This window comes from Daphnia pulex, chromosome 3 (genome assembly GCF_021134715.1).
Source record: "Daphnia pulex isolate KAP4 chromosome 3, ASM2113471v1".
Lineage (NCBI taxonomy): Eukaryota > Metazoa > Arthropoda > Branchiopoda > Diplostraca > Daphniidae > Daphnia > Daphnia pulex.
This window is the reverse complement of record NC_060019.1, coordinates 9,617,706-9,642,341: the sequence shown is the minus strand read 5'-3', so window position 1 is coordinate 9,642,341 and position 24,636 is coordinate 9,617,706. Positions and strand designations below refer to the sequence as shown.

General features: G+C 41.9%; 7 protein-coding genes across 11 annotated transcripts; 1 reads left to right on the top strand and 6 right to left on the bottom strand.

The window, feature by feature from the left end:
• Positions 1–513: 513 nt before the first annotated feature.
• On the bottom strand, positions 514–2,711 carry LOC124190650 (L-lactate dehydrogenase-like). Of its 2 annotated transcripts, XM_046583453.1 has the most exons (7): positions 2,570–2,711; positions 1,843–1,979; positions 1,658–1,775; positions 1,245–1,592; positions 1,060–1,177; positions 875–998; positions 514–802 (listed from the first exon to the last, which is right to left on the bottom strand). In XM_046583453.1, exons 2-7 carry the CDS (start codon positions 1,966–1,968, stop codon positions 638–640), a joined length of 999 nt encoding a protein of 332 aa, XP_046439409.1. In that variant the 5' UTR covers positions 1,969–1,979; positions 2,570–2,711; the 3' UTR covers positions 514–637. The 2 variants fall into 2 exon arrangements, with proteins under 2 accessions (XP_046439409.1, XP_046439410.1); XM_046583454.1 differs by lacking the exon at positions 2,570–2,711 and having other exon boundaries at positions 1,843–2,078.
• A 305-nt stretch (positions 2,712–3,016) lies between these two features.
• On the bottom strand, positions 3,017–5,736 carry LOC124190645 (phosphatidylserine synthase 2-like). The gene is made up of 12 exons (XM_046583444.1): positions 5,356–5,736; positions 5,189–5,290; positions 4,967–5,117; positions 4,726–4,897; positions 4,534–4,661; positions 4,354–4,472; positions 4,176–4,290; positions 4,065–4,100; positions 3,880–3,989; positions 3,688–3,798; positions 3,527–3,613; positions 3,017–3,446 (listed from the first exon to the last, which is right to left on the bottom strand). The coding sequence occupies exons 1-12, from the start codon at positions 5,553–5,555 to the stop codon at positions 3,236–3,238; spliced, it is 1,542 nt and encodes a 513-aa protein (XP_046439400.1). The 5' UTR covers positions 5,556–5,736; the 3' UTR covers positions 3,017–3,235.
• Positions 5,737–6,037: 301 nt separating this feature from the next.
• Positions 6,038–8,821, bottom strand: LOC124190651 (cubilin-like). Its single transcript, XM_046583455.1, has 6 exons — positions 8,422–8,821; positions 7,258–7,398; positions 7,041–7,169; positions 6,703–6,970; positions 6,467–6,612; positions 6,038–6,397 (listed from the first exon to the last, which is right to left on the bottom strand). Exons 1-6 carry the CDS (start codon positions 8,534–8,536, stop codon positions 6,285–6,287), a joined length of 912 nt encoding a protein of 303 aa, XP_046439411.1. The 5' UTR covers positions 8,537–8,821; the 3' UTR covers positions 6,038–6,284.
• A 939-nt stretch (positions 8,822–9,760) lies between these two features.
• LOC124190325 (dynein axonemal intermediate chain 7 homolog) lies at positions 9,761–15,485 on the top strand. The gene is made up of 14 exons (XM_046582950.1): positions 9,761–11,391; positions 11,732–11,918; positions 12,121–12,342; positions 12,422–12,535; positions 12,594–12,819; positions 12,906–13,139; positions 13,212–13,386; positions 13,445–13,560; positions 13,625–13,701; positions 14,250–14,358; positions 14,431–14,654; positions 14,744–15,064; positions 15,131–15,241; positions 15,305–15,485. Exons 1-14 carry the CDS (start codon positions 11,306–11,308, stop codon positions 15,440–15,442), a joined length of 2,340 nt encoding a protein of 779 aa, XP_046438906.1. The 5' UTR covers positions 9,761–11,305; the 3' UTR covers positions 15,443–15,485.
• A 133-nt stretch (positions 15,486–15,618) lies between these two features.
• LOC124190324 (P cell-type agglutination protein map4-like) lies at positions 15,619–18,320 on the bottom strand. Its single transcript, XM_046582949.1, has 3 exons — positions 16,558–18,320; positions 16,291–16,439; positions 15,619–16,150 (listed from the first exon to the last, which is right to left on the bottom strand). Exons 1-3 carry the CDS (start codon positions 17,092–17,094, stop codon positions 15,619–15,621), a joined length of 1,218 nt encoding a protein of 405 aa, XP_046438905.1. The 5' UTR covers positions 17,095–18,320.
• A 125-nt stretch (positions 18,321–18,445) lies between these two features.
• On the bottom strand, positions 18,446–20,771 carry LOC124190644 (mucin-5AC-like). Of its 2 annotated transcripts, XM_046583443.1 has the most exons (3): positions 20,330–20,771; positions 19,717–20,236; positions 18,446–19,616 (listed from the first exon to the last, which is right to left on the bottom strand). In XM_046583443.1, the coding sequence occupies exons 2-3, from the start codon at positions 20,227–20,229 to the stop codon at positions 18,546–18,548; spliced, it is 1,584 nt and encodes a 527-aa protein (XP_046439399.1). In that variant the 5' UTR covers positions 20,230–20,236; positions 20,330–20,771; the 3' UTR covers positions 18,446–18,545. The 2 variants fall into 2 exon arrangements, with proteins under 2 accessions (XP_046439399.1, XP_046439398.1); XM_046583442.1 differs by having other exon boundaries at positions 19,717–20,771.
• Positions 20,772–20,916: 145 nt separating this feature from the next.
• LOC124190649 (bestrophin-3-like) lies at positions 20,917–24,246 on the bottom strand. Of its 3 annotated transcripts, none has more exons than XM_046583451.1 (11): positions 23,772–24,246; positions 23,030–23,140; positions 22,853–22,946; positions 22,741–22,769; positions 22,572–22,629; positions 22,379–22,499; positions 22,070–22,320; positions 21,884–22,003; positions 21,689–21,796; positions 21,511–21,600; positions 20,917–21,399 (listed from the first exon to the last, which is right to left on the bottom strand). In XM_046583451.1, the coding sequence occupies exons 1-11, from the start codon at positions 23,843–23,845 to the stop codon at positions 21,358–21,360; spliced, it is 1,098 nt and encodes a 365-aa protein (XP_046439407.1). In that variant the 5' UTR covers positions 23,846–24,246; the 3' UTR covers positions 20,917–21,357. The 3 variants fall into 3 exon arrangements, with proteins under 3 accessions (XP_046439407.1, XP_046439406.1, XP_046439408.1); XM_046583450.1 differs by having other exon boundaries at positions 20,917–21,427; positions 23,772–23,929; XM_046583452.1 differs by having other exon boundaries at positions 20,917–21,393; positions 23,772–23,929.
• Between the last annotated feature and the right edge of the window lie 390 nt (positions 24,247–24,636).

Sequence of the window (24,636 nt, the reverse complement as noted above, 5' to 3'; positions counted from 1 at the left end):
AATGTAAAAAGACACTGCGGGAAAAGGCCAAGCTTATCATTAAAATTCAAATAGAAAGACCATATGATTTTATTACTGTGATGCACTATAATGTAAAGGCAGTCACGTGAAATTTACGTGGAATTTCGTTTTCTTATTCTTTAATAGATATGCACTAATAAAGGTTTTACATAATATTAAACTTGCTCGAATATAAAAAATTGTCAAGCATGTGTATGACATGTGCGGATGTGCCTTAATACCAACGAAATCGAATTTTAAATTTTAAAAGAACCTTTTGTGGCTTTTTACCCTTGGAATAATAATCCTGCAGTCGCGAAATTTTTAAAGTATCTTTTAAAAACTTAGCAAAAATTTGTTTGTCTTGACAAAAGATTCCTTTTCGCGTGCGCTTCTAAGCTAAAACTTCCAAGCACAAATATATATTGTTGCTATCATAAAAAAATGAATAGGACTATAAGTTTTTGCTGTAAATTTGATCAACTTAGTAATTTGAAAGTTTTACAAACAGTATTCGACTTGACAATCGTGTATTTTACTAGGACATAACATATACTAATTATGTTCAGTGAGGGGGGCAGAATTCGAATTTGATTTAGTGACATTTCGAATTTTAAACATTTTTATAGTACATATTTTATAATACCAAATTTATTTGAACTTCATTCAAAGTGGCAGCTGATTTTTGAAGTTGACTGCGTTCACCTTCAGTTAAAGTTTGTTGGATGACATCAGTAATGCCGTTTTCACCAACCACACATGGGACGGACAGAAAAACGGGTTGTTCAACTCCATGGATTCCCTATTTGAATAAATCATTATAGAAATAGCTGTATAGCGTAACCCTTACCACAATAGTAATAAAATTAAGTACCTGGACAAAAGTTGAGACCGCGAAGACGTTGCGGGAATTTTTCAAAATGGCTTTTGTGAGAATAGAAACACTCAAACCAATTGCCCATGAGGTGTAACCCTTTAGTCGGATAATTTCATATGCACTAAAAGTGAACACTAAAATTACTCACACAATTAAATATGATTGTTTTGTTAAATAGCAACCTCTGGACGACTTGTGTGTGAATTTGACCCCAATTTTCAGTATCTGCATCAGTTCCAGCGGCCGGATTGAGATCCCTCAGTCGAACACCAGCAACGTTAACACCAGACCAAACAGGAACTGAAAAGATGATCCAATATGTAGAAAGAAGAAGTCAGATAATATTGATTGTCTTTTACAAACGTACCACTGGAGTCGCCATGTTCTCCGATAATCCAGCCGTGGGTAGAGTTGGGCGCAACGTTAAATCGCTCCGAAAGGAGGAAACGGAAACGGGAAGAGTCTAAATTTGTTCCAGATCCAATGACGCGCTCTTTTGGAAGTCCACTGAGCTTCCAAGCAACATAGGTCATCAAATCAACGGGGTTGGACACAATGAGAAGAAGAGTGTCGGGACTATGTTGCACCAATTTAGGGATCATGCCCTTCAAAATATCTGCATTACGCTGAACCAAGTTCAAACGAGATTCGCCTTCACGTTGGCGGGCTCCAGCTGTTACGATGCACAGTTTTGATCCAGCTGACAGAGCGTAATCTAAAATTGAAATTTAAAAAATTGTTTAGAATATGTATTAAGATGGAAAAATTACAATAGATTACCTGAACCAGCAGTCATTTTAATGTTGCCAAGGAAAGCCAAACCATGTTGCATGTCCATCAATTCGCCCTTGAGTTTGTCCTCCATCACGTCGATCAATGTCAATTCAGAGGCGATGCCCTGTAACCCATAACCATTTCATGTATTACTGCTGTCAAAAGACTAATTGCAATTAAATATTTTTTACCTGTGTCATGATGCTGAAGGCGCAGGCCATTCCCACTTGGCCGACACCAACGATGGTAACTTTGCTTCCTGAGTGGGCAACAGGAGTCTGGATTTCGGTCTTCAGTTTATCGACGCTGGTGGCCATTTTTCTATTGTCTATAATTCAAGCAGACAATCAAATTAACACCCCAGTAGCACAGTTGAATCGAGCGTCAGTCAGCGGTGGGACCACAATCAAGACTGGTACCTCCCTGACCCTTTCTTGATATGGATCTCTCACTACGTTTAAAATGGTTGAGTATGGCAACAGTGTAAAAAAAGAATCCTGAAAATGATCCAACGTGCACGTGAACACGAACGCGCGCAGCCGCGTAACATGTATGAATGTCAAACTAAAGTCACCCTGGCACGTCTGCCCTACAACTATAGTTGGCCCATCCTGCTGCCCCCTTGACAGCGGGACTGCGCCCTTGGATTTCAGATGGATCAAAGTCGTTTGAAAGTGACTTTTGTGTCAAATGCTCCACTTCTCAAGCAGGAAATGCGAAAAAAACCTGAACCATCGATTTTACAGCTTCCCATTCAATGAATCTCGATTTAGTATTACTTCAAAAGCGAAACTACTAAAGCCAAAGGAATCAGGTTCACATCATCAACTTGATAAGCAGCATCTTTGAACACACAAAACAAAAACTACATCGGTTGAACCAATTGGAGCAAGAACACTCAAAGTTAACAATACTTACATTTTTAGTCCGACGAAGGATGTCGTTTCTTCAGAGGATTCTGAGTGAATGATGAAATACCCGGTTCCGTCTTTTAACCTACAGCAACTTTCCCTTTGTAACAATGCCCGGATGAACAGCTGATTCTGCAGTAAACGTCGAGCCAACCAAAATGCGATACAAAATCGGGAACAATGAAGCATGCGTCGTACATCGCGTAGTGTAGATGCATATCGATTTTTTATTTCTCACCTTGCAGGAGTCCGGAGTCCCATATCTCAAACAACTTCCGAACACGACAACAGATGGTACGAGCAATGCGGCCGCGATCTGCAGCCCCTTTTCTATTTTTGAATTTCATGTTTTAAACCAAAGAAACTTGACTTTATTTTTTTCCCCATTTCTTTCCATAATTTGAGACAATTTCTGACCTTAATTGGAGGAACGAGACAGCTCTGAAATCAAGACTAGACAACTCAACACTTTGTATAGCAATAAAATGAAAAGGGAAACACTTTTTTAAGTGAAATGAGTTAGTTAGTAATCTCCAGAACTGAAAAAGCATCAAGATCTAATCTCCATCTACTTGTCAATTTTCACGAACTTTTGTCTTTAGTTAACAGCTTTGGTCCATTGAAATACGAACACATTTATAGTGCGTACTGGCTGACCATTGCCTTCATTTAACTAGTCTGCTTTATTAACCCTGCGCTTTTTTGGTTTCGTTGAGAGTGGACTCGACCGTGGCTGGTTATCTGTCGGAGATTCAAGATGGCCAGCTTCATCTGGATTTTCTAAACGGTCATTCGACTCTGGGCTATAAATACCAAGCTCTATGCTTTTGGCTCGTAACCAAAGTAGACGGCGACGTTGCTCCTCCAACCATCTATCAGCATTCCTAAAAACGCAAAACACACACACAAAAAAAGTTGGGGTAAAATCTTCAAATCTGCAAAATTTAATTGAAGTAAAAATTACTTTTGTAGATCCCGAGCAATGAAGAATCTAAATACCGTCCAGGTCAACAGCAAAAGGAAGAATATTGACCAAAACAGCACAACATGCCTAAAAAAATTATTTGACATGTACAATTCATCAAAGACGTAACGTAACGTACTACTACAAAAATAAGCACTTACCGAGGTAATGGTTTAGTAATAGTTTCCCAATCAAAGCGAGCAACAATCAAAAATTCTGTAATGACAATCGAGAGGATAACCCAGGACTGACGACCGAAATTTTCACAGTCACTGAGATTATTAAAAAATATCAGGTTTAAAATCAAATAAGATTATCTCCAATCTGAGTGTAACGTTCACAAGTTAACTCACGGATCGTCAAAGTATTGAAAGGTTTCTCGAAGAGCGACGGCTCCCCATAGAAGGACTAGAAATAATCTGACCAAATTAAGCCAGTGATCCGGTGGAACCCACAATACAAACTGGAAATAAACATACCAATATTAATATTAAGTTGTAAATTATTAAATTAAAAGAAAATAAATTTTAAAAATTACCTTTAAGTAAAAGGTGTTTAGTTCTGTCAACAAAAACTAGCAAATTAACAAACACAATTATAAAAGTGAGAATGAACATTTTTAAAAATAAATGTTTTCAGAATAACTCACAATGAACATGATTCCCAACGTAGCACACCACCTTCCAAGCGAAGAAAGCGGACGCCATTCAAATTGAACCCAATTATAAGGACCGAATTGAGCGATCATTCGCTTGAGCTTACCCCTGATGTAGCAATACAAGAAATGCAGTTTCCGAATTGGGGAAAACTTGTCACTGGACTCTTACCTATAGGAGGGAATGTTCCACAGTCCACGCCAGTAATAAGTTTTCATCGAAAAATATTTAAGGGTTTGAATCCCAATAATGATTCCCAAACCATTGCACAATAATGCATCCATTATCCACTATAAAATAAAAAATGGTCATTATTAGAAATTTAAGGAATATTTGGAAAAAAAAGCTTACATGATCCCACCAGCATTCACTGAAGTTGGGAAGTTGGTGCTCCAATGTGTACTCGAGAATTTCAAACATAATGGATATAATGGTACACAGCCACCAGTCTCTTAAAATCAGTGTTTTCAACCACCAACCTATAATTTTAGGATAAATTAGCGATTTATTGGAACAGAAAACTAATTTGTTTTCAAATGTTACCGAAAAAATGAGTAGGGACAAAAGCATCAAATTTGTCAATGACATTATGCCATGGATTTTCTGGCATAGTATCATCATAAATTACACAGCTACCACCGTAGCTACGTTCAGCTAAGGGTTCCCCCAATTTGTTGTCAAAATGTTTCAAAAGTTTCCTGGCATCATCAGCAGTCTGCAATAAAGAAAAATTATTAATCTTCAATTGAGAAATTTTTTTGGCAGCAATTATCTAGTTCTTTACCTGAAACAGCACAAAAATTAATACCAGTTCATAAACAATGCTCAAACTAAACGTAAATCTCCATAAAGCAGGATGAGGCCGCCTGAATGGCCCATTTGGTGTAACAGTAGCACAGAGAAGAATGAATACTACAACACAGGCAACAAGTCCCCTGTAAAAAGTTACACTTTTAAGGATACTTGACAAAGATAAACATTTCCGAGTACTTGAATGAAACCTCACCGTTTTGTGTTGTATTGGGTATCTAATATTACAGGTTCAAAAACTGCAACATAGATGAGAGCTGCAATCATAACAAAAAGTACTGTCAAAGTATGAGCTCTCCTGTCGAGTAAAATAAAACAGTTAGTCAAATGGATACAGACATTCAATATTTTGTGCATACACACCAGAAGAAAGTAACGGTTCCATCATCGTAAAACTCCACTTCCACCGGCGATATTCCATCGCTTCCTACTACTTCTCTATTACTATATTTCCTCCAATCGTGAGCAGTCTTGGCAGGACTTGCTTCCTTGACAAAATTTTTTTTGTTCACTTGCTTTTTCGTTGGAGACTTTTCGTTTTCTTCTAAACCAGCAGAACCCATTTTGGCAGTGTACCAACCTCCACCAGAATGAAAAACACGTAATGGTCGTCTCACTTATTTAACGAATAATTGCAAAGCTGAACAATGTTTCAATGTAAAAACTACAAAGATATTCTTTTAGCGATTTACTCATGCAACAACGTGGTGATCAATAGTCATCAGACGACACTGGCTGAAAAGTCAGCTGACGAAAACGTGGAATTGAGGCTAAAATGTGGAATGGAAACCCCTCACTGACAGATCGTAAAGTCTAAATTTAAAAAAAAATCTTTTTTGTTTCCACGCTTAACAACAAGCTTTTGAAATGAAGGGGTGTATAAAACAGTTTCACATCTCAAAATAAATCTGCTGGCTGCTCGCCTAAGAATAAACTGTAGTGAAGACTTTATCACTTGACAACACGTAAGACATTTTCCACAAAATGGGATAGCGCGCGTCTTCTATTTATTAGTTGTTACGCCTCAAATTTTAAAAAGTGAAGCCTGGTTTTCGCCTTGTATATTCATGATCCACCATACACCAGAAAACAAAGTCTCTGACACATAATGGTCAAATAGAAATGAGAGGGATGAATGAGCAACTTATTAAATGGAGCATTCAGTGGCGCGCAAAATCTAAAGGGAGTATTGCATTTAATCTGTACAGGTGTGATGATTGGCCAAGAAAAAAAAATCTGTTGAGCTCCAGCAATCCAACTCTTCTTCACTGGTTCGAATAATACCGTGGTGTTCAACAATTGTAGACTTGCTCAAAAGATATGAGGAATCCAGTCAAGCCCACAGACTCGTCCGAATGAAAATGGAATTCCAAACTTGTTGCGCCAGGTTGATAGCGAGCGAACCCTGAAAATGAGAAATCAAAGATGTGATGGAATATTTCAATCAAAGATAAATGAAAGATAATTTGCATACAGGAGAACTCCATTTTCCCGCAGAGAAAACCACAGGAAGGCATGTGGAAGAAATCGGAGCAAGCGCCACCAAACGGCGTGTCCATGGCCGACTGCAAATCGAACTTGATCGTCTTCATCCGCACTCCGCACAAATTCGGATTCGTCCTGAAATACTCCGCAAGATCGTTGTATGACGACTGATGAAACCGGTGCCCAGATGATTGGAACCAACCAGTTAAGTAAAATTATCAATACCTGACAAATTGGTAGACACAGTCGAGGTTCTCCGGATAATTCTTCGGATGGTACGGGGTGTTGATGGTTCCGGAAGGCTCCGAGATGCGCGTGAAACAGGTGGCCGATCCGACCAGCGGCGGAATGCCCGACGGCTGGATGTCGTAAAAGTAACTACTGCAATCCTCCACCATTTTGTACTTGATGCGGAAGCCTCGGCCGCTACCCGACGAATCCGAGTGAAACAAGAGCCGGATGGCTGTCGCTCCCGGTTGGAAATTGTAATGATCTGTTTGAGCAATGCCATCAGTAATTGATTTCAACGCGTGTGGCGTTCTCTCTCAAGTGATGTTTCTTACGAGATATGCCAGAGTCATTGCCGCAAAATCTGGCTCCTCCTTCCGGCACGCAAGACTCTACCGAAATGTAATCGTTCATGCAGACATCACCACCCTTGGCGAGGCTGCCCGGTATGTTCAGATCTTCAACTGATGATGATATAAGAAAAACATAAACGATTATTCACCAAATAAATCAGAGGTACCCCCATAAGAGCATCAGTCACCATCAACGTACTGTATAGACGGATTCCGCAGACGGATGGAGACGTCCGCACAATGTCATAATTACAATCCTGATTGGACGGATAGTCTGAAGGATAGTCGGGCGACTCTAGGAAACCTTCTTCGCCCTCCAGACGTGTGTAGCACGTAGTACCTATAGAGATAGTACAAGATTTTTGACATCAATAGTTTTACAACTTGAATTTCTGATAATGACCAAAATTTATTTCGTGTGGCTTTATTGGACGCTGTAATGTTTCTGGTGCTCATAGGCCTAGGTTTGACTGTCCACCTAATTTGACAGGTGGTTGTAAAGCATCTGTTTTACGAGGTGACGACGTCGCAATCTTTGATAAGAAACGATGTTGTTGTGTAACAAGCGAAACATCCGATACGGACATATTCCCAGTTAATGATTTCGACCATACGAGCCCTGGCGTGTTGGCGATGTCATGCAGTGCGAGCTATAGTACTAAGAAGATAAGCTTTTTTTACGACCAGAGAGAAACTGTCGGTTCCTTGTTTTGTTTTTTAAAGGGGCCGTTAAAAAGCTGCCGCCGCCGCTGTGCAATTCACGTTTCGGTATTTGCCGGGTATTTGTTGTTTTTTTCCTTCCCCTTTACTTCTTACCGAAAACGTTCGTGAGTTATTTTTTTTTAACGTTCGCAAAAAAAAGCTAGGGAAAACGTTAAAACAAAAACCAACCCAGAATAGAGAAATAGTTTTCTTGGTTCAAAAACCCCGCCACTAAAAACCAGTTAAAATAAATCAAAAATAAAACAGAAAGGGAAATAATAACATCAAGACCACTGATGATTTGAGGAATGTGAGGTCGTCTGGCAATATCGGAAAGGCTTTTTTTACTTTTTCATCGAATGAGCAATTGACGGCATCGATCAATCAAGCCGCGGCCGTGAAAAAAAATAAAACGCGCTGAAATCTCTGCCGTATAAGGAGGACCTCACGGGCAACACTCGTCTTTGACTCGGAGGTAATAAAAACAAAACGCATCCAGTCCATTCGGAAACAAAAGAATTGAGAAAGAAAACTAAACAAGAAGACGCAAGGACTACCGTCCTCGGGGCAACTTTGGTCGACACTTTTGGGGCCACATCACCTCCATCATCACTCGCCTATCCGCCAAATCAATGAAAGAATAAAAGAAAAATTGTCTAACCTTTCGATGAGCTGTTATTCTTGGCTTTAACCGCGTCGCTTTTCAACTGGGCCGTGCAGTCACCAAAGAACAAAACGACGAAAGATGCTGCCACTAAAGTTACTGTACTCCGCATGGTTAGGTCTCTCGAGTTGCACACTTTGTCGTCAATGTTAAATATTGCGGTAGAGATTGATTGACGTCAAAAACCAACCACCCAAAAAATTAGCCAAGAGAAATAAATAGAAGAGTTTGGCGGACGGGACCGGGAGAGAGAGGAGTCAGCAGCGTCGGCGACTGGCGGTCACTGTCAAGACATGCTACACGCTCACGAGGGTCTTCCAAGCTGAGAAAGGGGGAGAGGCCACGTGCCGCCTATAGGTGATGAAAGTGCAAAAGGCAACACACACACAACTCGAGAGAGAAAGAAAGACTCCTCCTTCCGCTTCCAGCCCTTGTTTAAGATCGCTCACAGAATAAATAAAGAAGAAATTCAAATGCCACGATGTTTAAAAACATCCAACCAGAGAGAGAGAGAGAAAGACGAAGAACCCCGAATAAGAGAGTGGAAAGGTATCAATAAAAAAAATTGTTATTTTTTTCTTTCTTCTTATAGAGGAGGAGCGGGCGAAAGAAGAGTCCATCTTTTTTACTTTTTCTTCTTCTGAGACGCGCTTATTCTTTTATTTCTCGACCCATTCGGATGGCGAATGAAAAATATGGCTCGGGACGAACGAAACAGAGTTGGCAACAAGTTATACGTATGGAAGGAGACGGTGAGACTCACTGGTTGTTATTATAGTGTATAGCGCGCAGACGAGGTTTCTTAAATTTTTCTTTCTTTTTAACAGACTCGAACGCAAGAAACTGATGGCATTGGACTGTTTTCGTTTTCTTTTGTTTCTTCACCGGTGGAAAATTCGAAACAAAAAAAAAAACACACACACAAGAGTGAGTGTATCAGCTCGCCCGTTTCCAGCTGACGGCCTCGTATGTGTGGGTTAGCCTACGTGACTATTGAATGCGGGCCGCGTCCATCATAGAGGCAAGTAACGGACAGGAGGATTGATGGGGCCAAAGACTATATAGTAAGTAGAAGAGACAACGCCATCAGGAGAGAATTGTATTTTTTGAACGTGAGACGCATAGATGTTGGGCTCGTATCCCGAGATTTTTTTTTTATTGATATGCGCCAAAAATTTTCAGCCGGACAACACAACAACAACGGCCCCACCCATCGTATTCTTGCGGCGGCGGCGCCTCGTCACGTCCGCTCCCTATTAGGCCGGCCCAACTGTCAATACGAAATAAGACTAATATCTGGCCAGACGACGTGTACACGCAGAAACATGTTCGTTTTCTTTTTATTGACTCGCCCGCGACCAAGTGGGTCATGGAGAACTGACGAAACAAACAACAAACAAAAAAATGTTTCGGTCATCTATACAGTCGGAGAAGAGAAAACGCGCATCCATCAATCAATAATATCCAGGTAAAAGCTAAGGTAGCAACAAGCATTGCGCACCATTTTTTCCCGTTGACGAATTGACAACTACTTATTATTGGTTGCGTATGCAAGCAAAACACACACACAAGGACATGTGTGCTATTCGTTTCTTCTTTCTCTCGGGATGAATTTACATGGGAGAATGGGTCGCGGGAGACTGTCACGTTTTTTCACGTTGGCAGATCGATCAGGGTCGAATCAAGTCGATGATGAAAGTTTTCTCTCTCGAGACGATTCATTGACTGACGGTGTACACAACTCAAAAAATGCGATGATTATAAATTTCGCACGCGGGGTTTTTTTCCGTGCGCTTCATTCAATTCGCCCAGTGAATATCTCTCACACCTTAACTCACGATTGCTCTTTTTGTGTGGTGTCGGTCGACGAAAGGTGCACAAGTGCAACGTTCGGCCATCCTCTGCTGTTGATGATGCGGGACCAACCTTGACCAGTTTGGAAGGGGAAAGAAGAAGAAGAAGAAAAAATGTATCTAAAAAAGAAAATTACACACTCGGGTGAGATCTATGGCCCTGAAAAGCACTCAACACATTTCTTCTGATGCCCCTCTCTTTTCTTTTTTTTGTACCTTTACCTTTACCTTTTTACCTTTACCTTCTTGTTGTGTTGTGACTCTCCCCTGCTGGTGCCATGTAACGAATGGATTATCCTGACGCAAAGTGAAACATGGAAGACAAAAGAAGAAGAAGAAGATTATTTCTCCAGCCAGCGCAGAGCTTTGCTCGGACGTGTACCTCGGCTCCTGACATTGAGCCCTTCCGTCCGCAGTAAATCATCCCCCCCAAAAAAACACCCAAGAGTGCCCAACCCTGATTCTTTCTGGTTTGCTGCTGCTGCTGCTGCCGTGCGCTGGCCCGGCGTGAAAAATGGACTGCTGTCGTGTGTCCATCGTTATTAGTCTTGGGTAATACGTTGGCTAAGACCTTGACTTTCCCATAACGTGCGCGCTGCTCTCGCGCCCAGTGTTAGAAAAAGAAAAAGAAATACGAAAATACAAAAGAAATAAGGAAGGAAACCGTCGCTCTTTCGGCTAATTCGGGAGTTGATGAATCGCCGTCGTCGTCGGCTGCTGCTGAACTGCTCGTGTAGTAAGATGGACGTTTACGAGTTAGCGGCCCATCGGGTTCATTCAGCGTTAAAGCAGGCGAGGGACGGGCAGGAGCGGCGACCGCCCGGCAATGTTGTTTCGTTGTCATGACTGCCGGTCCCTTGTTGATTTCTATCAAAAAAGGAACGCGGCGTCGTCGTGAATTTCACGACTACGTTTCTGTTTCGTCAGGACCGAGCCCCTTTTCTTTGCATTTGTACTCCCGAGATTCACACACACACACACATAGTGTTGCAACTGGCGAAAAAAAAAAAAAGTGAATCGATTTCATCATGAAGTCGAGGAAGCAGTTGGAAGCGCAGCAGCGCTACAAAAAAGAGCAGGAGGAGAGGCAGCGGATTAAAAACGAGGAATTGAGGTACATACACTATACATACTACACACACAAACGCTCTCATCCATCCATCATGCTTTGGGGCTGCGATGAGTTTGTTGCCAGATGTGCCAGCCGTGCCAACTTAATTATTCATCTGCACCGGAACTTTCAGCTGCCACCTGCGGGACGCCCGTCGTTCAAACAATTCCCACAAGGCGAACCCTATTTCCATTCATAAATGATTGCTCAATTCAAGTGTGTGTGTGTGTGTGTGTGTGTGAAAACTAGTATATACAGCCGGCGATAGAATCTGTCCTCAAAGACAAAACAAAAAAACGGTTAACACAGCAGTCTACGGTTTTTGTATGGACGGCGATCACAGGTTGGAGATGGAACGTCGGAGGCGAGAGCAGCAAGAAAAGGAGGAACAAGAGGCCCGAATCAAAAAGGAGCGCCAAATCCGCGAGGTGCAACTATGCCGAACGCACTGTGAACGATCGACAGCTCTCCTGACAACCTGCACAACAGCCCTGGCCAGCTGGTCCGTTCAGCAATGGCAACTCAAAAAAGTGGGTGCGACTATATAGCCACCCCATTGATCGATCGTTATGAATAGGAAATGATTATAACGACGACGACGCTTAGTTTTTTCAGACCTTCTTTTTCATCCTGTTTTCGCTATACTTTTTCCTATTGATTTCTTTCTTTTTTGGTTGTTGTTGAATTAATATCAAATAATAATGGCCCCCGTGTTTCTTTTGCCTTTCAAAGTTTCACTGGTGCATGAGAGTCGACGGTCTACCGGATCCCGGACATCTCCCGCAGTTAAACGCCTACCGCTATCGCTGGATCGAGAATAGCGAGAACACGGAACCCAGCATGGAGCGACTTCTTTCCAGAGCGCCAGAACTCAACCAAGTCCTTCACGATCTCAACGAACTCATCGAAAACACCCACGATGTCCCAATGAAACAAGTCCAACAACTCTGCCTGGTACAGCAGTACAAGAAAAAACACACTTAGTAAAACATCATTTACAAATTTCAATGTCCATCTGTTTCTTTTTAAAAAGATGCACAAGGAATTGTCAAAGCTCTTGGTTCTAGAGATTGAAGCCGCCATCAAGAGCGTTTTAGGCGACGTGGAACGACATCTACTGCCAGACGAGTCGCTGCTCAACGTCCAGGTGATTGACTAAATCACAATTCAAAATTCCAAACTCATTTTCGTACCTCATTTTCCAGACGTGTTCCAAACTTTTCTCACTGGCCCTGGGTACCGATACGGCCAAAAACAGTTCCCTGACGCTGCACGATTTCCCACGACTGGGCGTCAAATTGGATTTGCCTCAAATCATTTTGACAAATATGAAGCCGGTAGTGGCTTCATTCGTTTGGTTTAAGGAGGGCCACTTTTTGGAACCTCCACAATTAAATGGCGTCCCCAGTCTACCAACTCTCCTCCATCCTCGTAAGGTTTCTCCTCATCTTAGCTGCTATATTACTATACGTGCTTATTATAATGATGTTTTTTTTTTTTTAAACTTACCCGGATAGTTAGCCCGGACGATCCGCTTTACAACTTCGTCCCTGAATCCATGCGAGAACCTCAGCAGGAGGATGTCCATTTAGTGAGGGCCGACCAGGAGCAGCCTTCGGCAAATGACGTCAAACCGGACGACTTCACTCTGGATTTTGATAGCCACCTGTTAGTGATGGGTGTACTCCAGCTGCAGTTGCTTCAGCTGCCCATACAACCACGTCGCTTCTCCGAATGGACAGTCGCTCTCCGTAAGGGTTTCTTCCTTTGCGCAACACACGTCCAATCGTCTCTATTATTACTGACAGTTATTCTAATAACAGTCGAGGATGGAGACATGATCAAAATTTACGAGTTTCATGCGTGTTTCAACGAAACGGCGGCGGCCAAAGAGGCCGAAAAGGCCGGCAAAAGGGGCAAAAATGATGACGATGACGAACCAGGAGATGGCAAAGAAGCCAATGAAGAACTCCGGAAACTCATCAGCTTCAAAATCAAGTCTAAAAAACATTTCACAATTTAAAAAAACAAAATCAATTAACTTAAATGAATGCAGATTACCTCCGTCGGCGTTTTGGCTCGGCTGTCCACGTCCGGTCATTTATCAAAAAGATTCCGGAACATGGAAAAGCAAAGGTGTTTGGGATGTCCGCTTCTTCGAGGAAATTGGAGGTAAGAAGAAGTTTACGCAATTAATTATGGATGCGCCAAATTTAAATCATTAATTACATTGCAGGCCCTACAGTGCAATTTCGCCTGGAAGAACCGGCCATCATGGCGTTTGCTCAGGCCAAGCGCGTCAACTTGCCTCTGGTAATTTTACATTTGTTTTTTTACTACACGACAACTTTTACGTGACTTATCTTGAAGAGTCACAGTGAAGTGTTGTATAAAAAGTAATCGCTTAGTAAACATGGAGTTGCGGTGGCTCTTGGCCAGTCAGCACTTTTGTTTGACACAGCATATAAAAAAGACACAACCACAATAAATCGACACTTACTATTGGAGAGGAGAACACCTGGCGGCGCTCGAAACACCTGGGCAACGGTAAAATGGATGGCGGGCAATACGAACATGCGCTGCAATCATAAAAACGGGGGAGAGAGATCATCATCATCATCTGGATTATTATTATTATTATTTTGTTTTATTTAAATAAGAAATTGCCTTCGGTAAACAAAAGGGGATTTCAAGGATAAATCGTGTGCGTGCTGGTTGCTCCGTCTGATTTTCTACAGACGTGATAATGCCATGCTAATGAAAACGTGCCAGAGGAAAAGCCAATCCTACATGTTGCGCAATAATCTCACACTGATGATGTATATCATTTGTTTTCTTGTTGTTGTCACACATTTTTACAGCAAGGCTGGACTCTCGTCCCCAGTCACATGAGAAGTTCAATCATCAATTCCTTGGTCAGCAAAGCTCCCGTGGAAGCGGCCAAAGGGACGGCCGTCAACGAAACCCGCGGTATTACATAATTGCCGACCAGTAACAAAAAATAAAATGAAATAATTCCGAGATTACAAATTTAACTTCCAGGTGCTGGCGGTGGTGGTGGCGGCGGCGGCGGAGATGGAGGCGGAGGAGAAGATTGGAGTGACGATGAAGGTTCTGATGATGAAGAAGGTGGAGGGCGTGGTGGCGGAGCCGCTGTGGTTGAAGAAGCCGCAGACGAGCCGGACGAAATCGAATACGATCCGGAAGCCAATTCAATCACCCTGACACTCAACGGCACCATAGTGTCAGTGGACATTGAAATCCAGGTACAGGCGCGCGCTTGGCGTCACGCACATATAACATTAGACGGCTCTACTCACCCAGCATTAATTTGGGTATGGAAATGGCCACACAGGAACACCAAGTGCTGTTGCGTCGCGTCAGAACATCGATCTGTGTAAACATTCAAGACTTGACGAACAGGCCGATGACTCCATTCGAGCTGATCAAATCGCTGAGACGCCGTGGCCTGGAGATTTCGCCCAGCTACAAAGTCAGCGCCATGGTCGACGAGCTGGCCAAAAACAAGAACCGCACAGTCGAGAAACATCTCTACCGCTGCGTGGCACTGCTGGCCGCTTCGGAGAAATTCTCCTTCCTGCACAGTCGCTGGAACCAATTGGCCGGCGATGAAAATTTCGTTCTCCAATATCAAAAACTGGAAAAAGAAACAATGGTCGGAATTGGTTGTTTTTTTTCAATCATTTTTACTTTATGATTACAAAATGGGTTGAGATTTTAGAGTCCGCCGGCGCTGGCCCAAATCTCCTTCGACCGGACACGACTTTTGCCCTTCAACGAGAGCAGCTTATCTCTAGAGCAGCAGGAAAACGTTAAAGAAGCCGAACCGCAGGTGAATTCCGTTTCATTTTCGGTTATTATCACAGTCACTGATCAACAAACTTACGCTTTCTAGTTTTACGCCGATTTGCTCAATGCTCTGTTTGAAACGTCGCCTGTTGAATTACGCAACGAAATTCTCGAGCCGTCGCCGGACTTTGTGGAGACCATCTACACCATGTTGGCGGCAACAAGACCCATTTCAAACGCTTAAATTTCACGACATTTGTCAAATAGATGAACAACTAAACGCTGAATGTATTTTCAGTGTTTTGAACGGTGGTATCAGGAGACTAGAATAAGTAGTTGGCACTCGAAAAGTTTACGTCAGTAATAAGGTTAATGAAGGGGACAGCAATAAATTTAAGTAAGTGACATTCAAGTCTGGGTTCAATTTGTTGAAGAATTCGAAGGGCTATCATAGTCAGTTTTGTAAGGAAGAATAGGATAATCATCTAGTTGTTTAACCTGTTGAATAATCCCGTTTTCAAGTTGCCTACTCTCGATGAGATAGGCGCGACGCCGGTACCGCTTATAGCAAAAGACGACAAGCAAGGAAATTAATAAAATCAAAAGAATAGCAACACCGACGCCAATTAAAACATCCTGCCGCAATTGGTTTGACGTCATGCCAGACGGCGGAAGTAGAGATGATGGATAGGTAGAATCGGTGGCTAAACTAGTGCTCGGGCTGGAAGAAATGGTTGTAGTAGTGGAGAGTTCTAAAGATGGATTTGAACTGTAAAAGGTAGGAGGTAAACTCGAAGACGAAACGCTCAAAGTCGATAATATAGTGGAAGACGTTGTTGAGCTGGAAATTGTGGTGGGGATAACGGTGGATGATGTGGACGAACTAGAGGGTATGCTGCTAGAAGAAGTCGATTCCGTGCTAGTGGAATGGCTCAGTGTGCTACCGATAGTGCTGAAAATGTGACAAAATTTCCGTCAATTTCGATTAAGACAACTTTGTCGCACAAAGACGTTGGGTCCAATCATAGACAAATTCTTCATTTGAACACTGTGTGTACACTTTTCGGTGCAATAACATACTAGTTGACTTACCTTGAAGCTTCCGTTGGAGTGCTGCTACTGCTCAGCATTGTCGAAGAAGGGCTGCTCGTTGTGCTCATCTCCACACCGTTCTTGATGACAATCTTAGTAACAGCTAATCCACTTTCGTTAGTTTTCAAAATGGAGCCATCGATACGAATCTATAAACATTATTCAAGAAAAGCGCGATCAATAAAGCAGCTTTAAGCGTTAACTATAATTTGTTGATGGAACAGTTTTACTCCTCACACGGCTAGAATATTAAGCCAAGAGTTTTACCTGAATTTTTGACGGTTCCGTGATTTTAAGGTCAATCAAATCTGTTCTCCAGCCGAGAAATTGATCAGTTAATAATGGTGCACTGTAAACTAGCACTGATTTGAGCGGTGGTTCGGTACCCGTTTCATCATCGATTTGCCTAAACTCGTTGTAGACTAGCAAAACTGTGTGTCGGAAAGTATAAGTACTGTCGGAATTCCAGTACGTCAACTCGACAGTGGCACCAGGCAACAAATCAAAGACATTGGAATAAATTTGAGCCACAGTGTCGGATAGCGGGAAAACTTCGAGAAAACCGTCGCCTTCTACGCTTGGCGGTCGCAAAATATCGATTCCGGGAGGAAGCAGTTCTCCGTGCATCGACAACTGCCAAATTGTCGCCGAACTGTTGTTTGGCAATTGCCAATAGGTTGCCGTGCCCGTATCGAAATCGTCAATCACTTCCTCGTTTTCTTCGAGTCCATTAACGTCACCAAACACAAGAAATCGAACTCCAATAATAAACATTAGCCGCACGCACTTGTATAATTGAGACATGGCCGAGTTGGAGTGGGATTTAAACACTTTTTGAAACAGAAGGGAAACGTCAACCGTGATGTTGTTGGCCGTCTTCTAATGAGCCCGTTGGCCAGCCGACTTCTCTTAAGCATCCATTAAAATCGCAAAAAGGAAACAACGCAGATGCAAAATATTTACTTTTTTTTTTATCGTTAGACAGGTTGGACTTCACATCCGTCAAATGAACTATCAAGTTGTGCCGACGTGCAATAAAATTAAATAAAAATGGAAAGATTTTGGTTTGTTACAACCAGGAATGTTAACGTCCATTTACGCAATAACTGAAGCATTTTACACCAGTCTGTTACATCCCCGACCGAGCAACTAACTGTAAAAAAAACCCGCAATCAAATAGGAAGGGTCTGCTTTTTCTTTTTACAAAATTTGGTGCAAGAATACCTTGAAAAGAACAAACAAAAAGAAAACTAAAGCGCTAAAGAAGGCAGGGTTCGGAAGTACCAGTATCCGTTGCTGGATTGAAACTTTAAAAGGGATGGGTTACAAAAATACCTAATTCTAATTGCGAAGCACGTGTCGGTTAACTGCTAGAGGGTGGACAACATAATTAAATCAATAACATTTAAAATAATAAAATGGGTTTTCAGCTTCGTTCTGTTGAATTATCACTATGAGTTATTGAAGCGTCTTATCAACCATCGCCTATCGATGCCTTAACCTTTTTCTTACATTAAATATTGTCGGTGTTGGTTAATTTCCGGAATCGAATAATAAATTACAAGCCTTACGTGCAATTTTATGTCGAGGTATTCTACAAGCGGAATGCAGAAAATGTTTGTAATTTCATTTGACCGCACGAGGCGTGACTTATCTTGACGACCTAAAGGCGCAATTGTGTACAGTAAATTTCATTATCTCTCTTAAGTAGTAAACAATTGCAGCAAGGGCAGCTATTCTCTTTGGAATTGTACACAATGGCAGCAAATAATAAACCGACACACGCTGTCGACGTGTGAGACCACCTGTTGGCTTCAATCAGTGCCGCCGAAAAAAAAGTTCATGAGATATGATCCAACACAGGGGGGGGGGGCACAGATAATTGTTGAGGACATTCTTTAAAGGTCAACCTGAAATGCTTTAAACATAAACTTGTGACATTAAACGTTTACACAAGTGGGTTTCAGTTAACATGAAATACTTGGTAAAATTATGCAATCAGTGAATTATCAGTGAAATCAATCCCGGATTAACCGTTTAATTCCATTCGGATTTCAAGCATTTGGATCCATATGATTGTTCGCTCTCTACGTCTTGATAAAAGGTGGTGCAGGTAAAGTGCGTTTTAGTAGTGTCAAATTCAAACTACAAACGGTGTGATTCAGCAATGTCGCTAAATATATTTGTACAAACATCAAGAGACTAGAAAGTGATACAGTAAATACGTTATAGATAGTTTGTGAATAAAACAACAGTTATGTCAATTTGGTTATTTTGGAGGAAGTGCTACTTAGAGAACGTAAGAAATTCGGAAGCAAATCTTTGACAGAAGTTTGACCAGGAGGTTTTGGAGCGAGAGGACAATCGGAGGCGGTTGTCGATGAAATCGAAGAGCTATCGGACTCATTTTTGTGAATAGTATAAGGGAATTGATCCGTTAACTCCAGTGACCGAATGATTCCATTTTCCAATTGCCTATTCTCGATGAGATAGGCGCGACGTCTGTGACGTCGATAGCAAATAGTGAACAGCAAGCAAAATAAGAAAAAGAGAAGAATAGCAACTCCGACGCCAATTAAAACATCCCGCAATTGGTTTGTCGTCATGCCAGACGGCGGAGTTAAAGTTGGCGGATCGGTAAAATCGGTGGATGACATACTAGCGGATGTCGTGGGTCTGGTGGAAAAAGCAGAGCTCGTAGTCGTGGAGCTGGTTGTTGTTAGTTTGGGGGTGCTACTAGTAGCGGTAGGTAGGTCTATGGTGGTAGTAGTGATATTTATGCCTATGGTGCTAGCAGTGGTAACTATAGTACTGGTGCTGGTAATTAAAGAGCTAAGACTTGAGCTGGTAGGCAAATTAGTTGTAGTGGAAGTAATGCTGGATAAGCTAGAACTGGTCATTTGGGGTGGACTGATTGAAGTGGTGACAGTTGAAGTGGGTGACGATGTCGAGCTAGTTGATGTGCTGCTAGAAGGAGAGTCAGAAGAAAAAGTTTCCGTGGGCAGGTCGCTTACTGTACTTTCCTCCGTGCTGGCGGCAGAAGTAACTGTGGAAGAATCTAACGTCGTAGAAGTGGGAGGAGTAGCACCGGGAGCACTGGTTGACGTCGTTGTCGGCGTTGTCGTTGACGTTGTCGAGGTCGATTTGTCGACTGCATATCTTGTCGGAGTTGTAACTGACTCTGTTGAAGGGCTTTGCGCTCGAGTAGTTGTCGATGACATGGTCGTGGACGTCGTCGTGCTTACGTCCACACCGTTCTTGACGGTAATCTTGCTAACAGCCAATCCAGTGGTGGGCAAGTCTGTTCTCGTGCCATCAATGCGGAGCTATTCATGTGCATTAATAAATAAATAATTTAGGATAAAATTTCATAAATTTCTGCCATTTGTATAACAAATGTCACGATTGAAGTATAGAATAATTTACCTGAACTTGACATGGTTCTGTGATGGGAAGGTCTACGGTAACAGTAGTCCAACCTGGCGATGGATCAGTAGGAGTAGGTGCCTTGAAAACCATGACAGTCCTCAGTGGTGGCTCGATGTCGGTTTCGTCGTTCAGGGTAACATTTTGAAATTCAAGGTAAAGAATAAGGACCGTGTTTCGTCCCTGTACAGGGATTGGAACGACGTTCCAGTATGTCATCTCGACAGTGGCGTAGGGCAGCAGGTCGAAAACATTGGAAAGAATTTGCGCCGGCGAGTCAGAAAACGGCACAATTTCCAGGTAACCGCCCCCGTTGTCTTCCATCGGCGGTCGCACTGCATCGATTCCGAAAGGCGGCGGATCTCCGTGCTTCGACAAGTGCCAAACTGTGGTCGAATTCTCTTCAGCAGCTCCAGGAATCCACTGCCAAAAGTCGGCTGCTCCCGTGTCGAAATCGTCCGTGACTTCTTCGTTCTCTTTCAATCCGTTCACCGGATGGTCGGTCACAAGCATCAAGATGCTGACAAACAGAAGTGCACTCTTGATTGGATGCGACATGGTCGAGCTGAAATAATCAAACGCTTTTTTTTAAAACTTTGCCAGAAATTTTAACCGTGACTTTGTTTGTCGTCTTCTAATGAGCCAACAATTCCGGTCGGTGCTTCTTCAACGCAGTCGTTGGGCGATCTGTGAAATTAAAATTCTGAAGCGCATGATAGTTGGTAACCGCTCGTTATCATCAAAGACGCAAGACATCAAAGATTCCGCTAATTAAAAAAATCATTCTTCAGAATTAAAATCTTACGGTTTTACGTGCACAATTATGTATCCGCCTCTCAAATCTCTGACGTCGTTTAAACCAATAACCGCGCGCGGTGGGCCATTTGCGACAATTCGAGAATGTCGTCGTTGCGCGTCATTAAAAGAATTTCTGACGTCGCGGCATTGATGTGAGATTCTTTCGCAATCGAGTGACGTTGGGATACAGCATCGTTGTTTAGGAATTTTTTTAAATTTAATAGTTGGTTTGACGCGAGTGGATGCCATATGCTCAGGTGTGATAATTGCGATACATTTGTGAGGCACTCCCTAACGAGTAAGTGCGAAGTCGGCCAAATAACAAACAAAAATGTATCCCATATCTAATGAATTTGTTTCTGTAAAGTTGTTGACGACGTTTTTAACTGCGGACGAAAAAAATTTTGTAAATCAGATCAGTGTATAATACTTTCAGTGGCTATGGTTTGTAACAGTTATTTGCGCAGATGGCAGTTGTTAGTATAAAAATTAGCATACCATCCCTATCTTTCTTTTGTAAAAAAAAAATTAGATGTCAATTAGACGACAAAGGAAGAAATAGAATATTAGTCGAAAACATCTTTAGGAACAATATGAACTAGAGTATAGGCGGCATATAAAAAAAAATGCATATTAAAAATGCATTTTAAAAAAAAAAGCATAGAAAGTTAAAAAGCGTTCACCATTAGTTTTGCACCAAGCTCTTTTTTTCCAGGGTGTTGTTTGTAGCCAATGAAATTAATGCGAGGCTGGTAGATAAACAAAGCTGTAAGACAGGGGCGGGGACAGCTGAGACTCTTTATCTGGGGCTAGAAGGCGTTGCTATCAGACATTATACTTCCGTCAAACCAATTCCGTCGTCGGCTCCGTCAACCTGCTCTGCACCTTCGTCAGTATATACACAGAAATTTCGCTAGATGATGCAATTAACGTCATTAAGAAATTATATGGGACTCGGGTTCTTATAGCTATCTAAATTTCATGCACATTTATTACCGGCCATTTCTTTGCTGGATTTTCAATCGATTTCGTCACAAGCTCATCTGCCGGACTAGAAATGTACAGCGCTTGCAATCTCTCGGCATCCTATGACGTTAAAACACATTTTAAAACGCGTTTTAGAACAATTAAAACACTCTCTATAAACTGCCTAGTCATTTTAATGTCGTCATACCTCTATGTGAGACTGGAGTAGTTTCGTTATGTCAATATCGTCGTCGTCCTCTCCAAATGGATTGGAGGCCATCGCTCCAAATCTCAGCCAGGAAAGGTAAAGAAAATACTGCCCGTCACGGTGTGTCGTCAACCCACAGTTAAAAAATTAGAATAACAATATAACGATGCAAATATTTGGTGAAATGACTCGTACCTGAAAGGTGTTGAGCATCGGGAAGTAGCCCGTGATAAAAGAGGTGGCGTGATTCTTGTCGGCTAAATTTCTGGCCATCAGCGACGCAAGACCGATTGAGTAGACGGTAATTGTCACCACCTTGAAAAAATATGACATTATTATTGCGTGTTAATCGGTCACTGACATTTGATGTTGTCCCTATACCTGAATGAGAGCCACGGGGATATTCTTCGAAGAGAACTTGAGAGTGTTGCAACAACTTTTTTTGAAGGCCATCAACGCGTCCACTTGTCGATTACAGTCGGCCGGAATCATGAAAAGTCCCTGCCGGTTGCATCGCTTCAGAATCGAGAGGTTCCAGTCCAGCACGGCTAGCGAAAGGTAATGGTCGCTCTCGCTAGCGTGATGCGACTGCACTTGCTCCAACTGCAGCCGTTCGTGCTCAAGTAAAAGACCTAGCGAAACAAATTAGTTGAAGGAAATTCATTCATTCCATAAATGTTCATAACTTACCAGCATTCTGCAATGATTGCAAATCGGGATAAAGTTTTTTCAGGGGCTGACAAATCAAACGGAAAGTAAACGTCCAACTCAGTAAAATCCATCTAGAATACTGTTGAATCATCTGAGCTCCCTGTTGAAATTTCCCAAAAATGTCTCGTAACATTTCCACATCAAAATATTTAATTGCCGTTGATGCCCTTACCTCCGCAGCGTTCTCCTTAAGCGCAAGAACGAATATGGCAATAACTTTTGCCGTTCCTCTATGTTCAATATTGTTCAATAACTTGGTTAAATAACTTTTCATGATTAATTAATTAATTTATTAAATAACTTATGGCAATGTACTTACGGCAATGAACTAATGTACTTACGGTAAGGTATTAAACACGGCAAACCATCTCTAGAAGAATTACAGTACAACGGATGAAAGTTATAAGCTCGAGGAACCGCAAAAAGTGAAATTCTTTTCTTATATGCGCATACCTGCATAGAAGTCGACGTGAAGAATCCCAGCAACAACACGATGGGAAGTGAAGAAGTGTATTTCGAACAGTAGGCTGCTATAGCTTCAAAATCACTGGAATTCCAAAAAAGACACATTTAAAAATCGTTCAGTCCCGATAGATACACATTATAATAACTAGGTATTTGTGCACTTACATTCTTGCACTATCGCTCAGCACATAATCGTAGATAAGTGACAGAGTGATGTAGGAAACCACGTAGATCAAAAACGGCTCCCAGAGTAGACGATAAACGCTGTTTTTCCATCTAAATGAATTGAATTACAGACCGTGAGTAATAAACGATAAATCAGTGACCGAACGATGACATTGTTTTCGTCGTCTCATTATACTGGTTTGACAGAGCACCAGCAGAGAAAAGACAAGGAAAAAAACAAGAGTTGATAAAATATTTCAATTATTTGTCCGGATTTTTTCTCTTTTGAATCGAACTCTTGGTGGAATTCCAATTCGATGAATAAGGGACAATGTTGAGAACGAGGAAAAAAGGGAGTCACGCTGAGCTTTTTCTGGGTTGGGTCTTATATTTATATTTCACGGATGAAAAACATAGGGTTCGTCGATTTCCACAAAAAGTGTACAGTCAATTAATGCGGACCCTACGATACACCTTTTTTGTTTGTTAAAAAAAAAACTCCAACAAAATTGCATGTCCAAAAACGAGACTTGTACGGAATCACGAATTTTTCGCGATGGATGAAGCCTTAAGGGCGAATAGTGAGCGTAGGTGGTTGCATGACTGTCTGGTGATGCAAATGTCTTGGAATGCCTAGCTGCATTTAGAAACATCTCATCGCAATCCGGTGATACACAGCTATACATCCACTATTTACAGCACAATCACACCTATAAACCTTGATGACTCACTTATTACTTACCTAAACAATATTTTGAAGCTTTCGCCAAAGCCACTAGCTCTTCCCGAATTACTGGGAGATATGTCGTCAAACATTTTGTTCGAGGAGGTTTCGCCAAAAGCGATGCACAGTGTTGACTGCCTGGGACCTAACTGAAGAGAACTTCCAAGCTCTTAACAAGCAAGCCGCATTGGTTACGTTTCTTTTTTTTCCTCACAGCATTACAGTTTCGGTTCTGCAACTTTTAGTTTGCCCAAACTCGTCGGGAAATCCGCCTCGCCTTCACGCTCGTACAGCACCGCCTTTCTATTTCCGATTGGTCGTCATATTCATGCCCGGATCTTATGTGATGTACTTGCATAATGCAGCGGATATTGAGATTGTTTCATATTCCTTCGCTCTTATTCGGATCTTGATTATTTTTCGAAAGAGTTGGTGAAATTTGTTTCTTTCATTCAGACAAACGTGTCAAGGTTTCCCTTGGATGAAACTCAAAATACCACGCCTGAAAGTCATAAAAGTTTACGTGAAAAATGTTCCAGACCAGAGACTATTGCCCGAAGGCTGGGCCCTCAAGGCATAATTATTTTATATGGACAAGCTTTTTCACCTGCTGGCTAGTGTGGTGTACCTATATTCTATATATACACCTTCTCAAGCCGCTGGGCACTCGCACGAGACATTTTTTCTTTCAAGGTTTCAAACTGTCATAAAACATTTTCTTGATTTTTATCGTCCTTGGCTTATCGGTTGATCTGCTCTTTTCATTGCGCTAAACTGAACAATTAATGATGACGATTGACGAATGACGATTCCTTCGAAAAATACAAAAATAAATAATTTTTTTAGAAGCTGCTACATTAAGAGATCTGGCAATGCCGATGGA

Bases quoted from the DNA above. Each gene is read 5' to 3' on its own strand.
- LOC124190650 (XM_046583453.1), bottom strand. From the start codon at position 1,968: ATGGCCACCAGCGTCGATAAACTGAAGACCGAAATCCAGACTCCTGTT. The intron at 1,776-1,842 runs GTAAAAAATATT...TATGGGTTACAG, and splicing joins CCTTCAGCATCATGACACAG to GGCATCGCCTCTGAATTGAC. The intron at 1,593-1,657 runs GTAATCTATTGT...TTTCAATTTTAG, and splicing joins TAAAATGACTGCTGGTTCAG to ATTACGCTCTGTCAGCTGGA.
- LOC124190645 (XM_046583444.1), bottom strand. From the start codon at position 5,555: ATGGGTTCTGCTGGTTTAGAAGAAAACGAAAAGTCTCCAACGAAAAAG. The intron at 4,473-4,533 runs GTAAGCTTTTTT...TTTATTTTATAG, and splicing joins GTGAATGCTGGTGGGATCAT to TGGATAATGGATGCATTATT. The intron at 4,101-4,175 runs GTGAGTTATTCT...TTAATTTGCTAG, and splicing joins CGTTGGGAATCATGTTCATT to TTTTTGTTGACAGAACTAAA.
- LOC124190651 (XM_046583455.1), bottom strand. From the start codon at position 8,536: ATGCGGAGTACAGTAACTTTAGTGGCAGCATCTTTCGTCGTTTTGTTC. The intron at 7,399-8,421 runs GTTAGACAATTT...CTATCTCTATAG, and splicing joins GAATAACAGCTCATCGAAAG to GTACTACGTGCTACACACGT. The intron at 7,170-7,257 runs GTACGTTGATGG...TATCATCATCAG, and splicing joins CTGCGGAATCCGTCTATACA to TTGAAGATCTGAACATACCG.
- LOC124190325 (XM_046582950.1), top strand. From the start codon at position 11,306: ATGAAGTCGAGGAAGCAGTTGGAAGCGCAGCAGCGCTACAAAAAAGAG. The intron at 13,387-13,444 runs GTCTAAAAAACA...AAATGAATGCAG, and splicing joins CTCATCAGCTTCAAAATCAA to ATTACCTCCGTCGGCGTTTT. The intron at 15,242-15,304 runs GTGAATTCCGTT...TACGCTTTCTAG, and splicing joins TTAAAGAAGCCGAACCGCAG to TTTTACGCCGATTTGCTCAA.
- LOC124190324 (XM_046582949.1), bottom strand. From the start codon at position 17,094: ATGTCTCAATTATACAAGTGCGTGCGGCTAATGTTTATTATTGGAGTT. The intron at 16,440-16,557 runs GTAAAACTCTTG...TAATGTTTATAG, and splicing joins CGGAACCGTCAAAAATTCAG to ATTCGTATCGATGGCTCCAT. The intron at 16,151-16,290 runs GTAAGTCAACTA...TCACATTTTCAG, and splicing joins ACTCCAACGGAAGCTTCAAG to CACTATCGGTAGCACACTGA.
- LOC124190644 (XM_046583442.1), bottom strand. From the start codon at position 20,274: ATGTCGCATCCAATCAAGAGTGCACTTCTGTTTGTCAGCATCTTGATG. The intron at 19,617-19,716 runs GTAAATTATTCT...GCACATGAATAG, and splicing joins CAGAACCATGTCAAGTTCAG to CTCCGCATTGATGGCACGAG.
- LOC124190649 (XM_046583450.1), bottom strand. From the start codon at position 23,845: ATGTTTGACGACATATCTCCCAGTAATTCGGGAAGAGCTAGTGGCTTT. The intron at 23,141-23,771 runs GTAAGTAATAAG...CAATTCATTTAG, and splicing joins AGCTTCAAAATATTGTTTAG to ATGGAAAAACAGCGTTTATC. The intron at 22,321-22,378 runs GTAAGTTATGAA...TTGTTTCGCTAG, and splicing joins GCAATCATTGCAGAATGCTG to GTCTTTTACTTGAGCACGAA.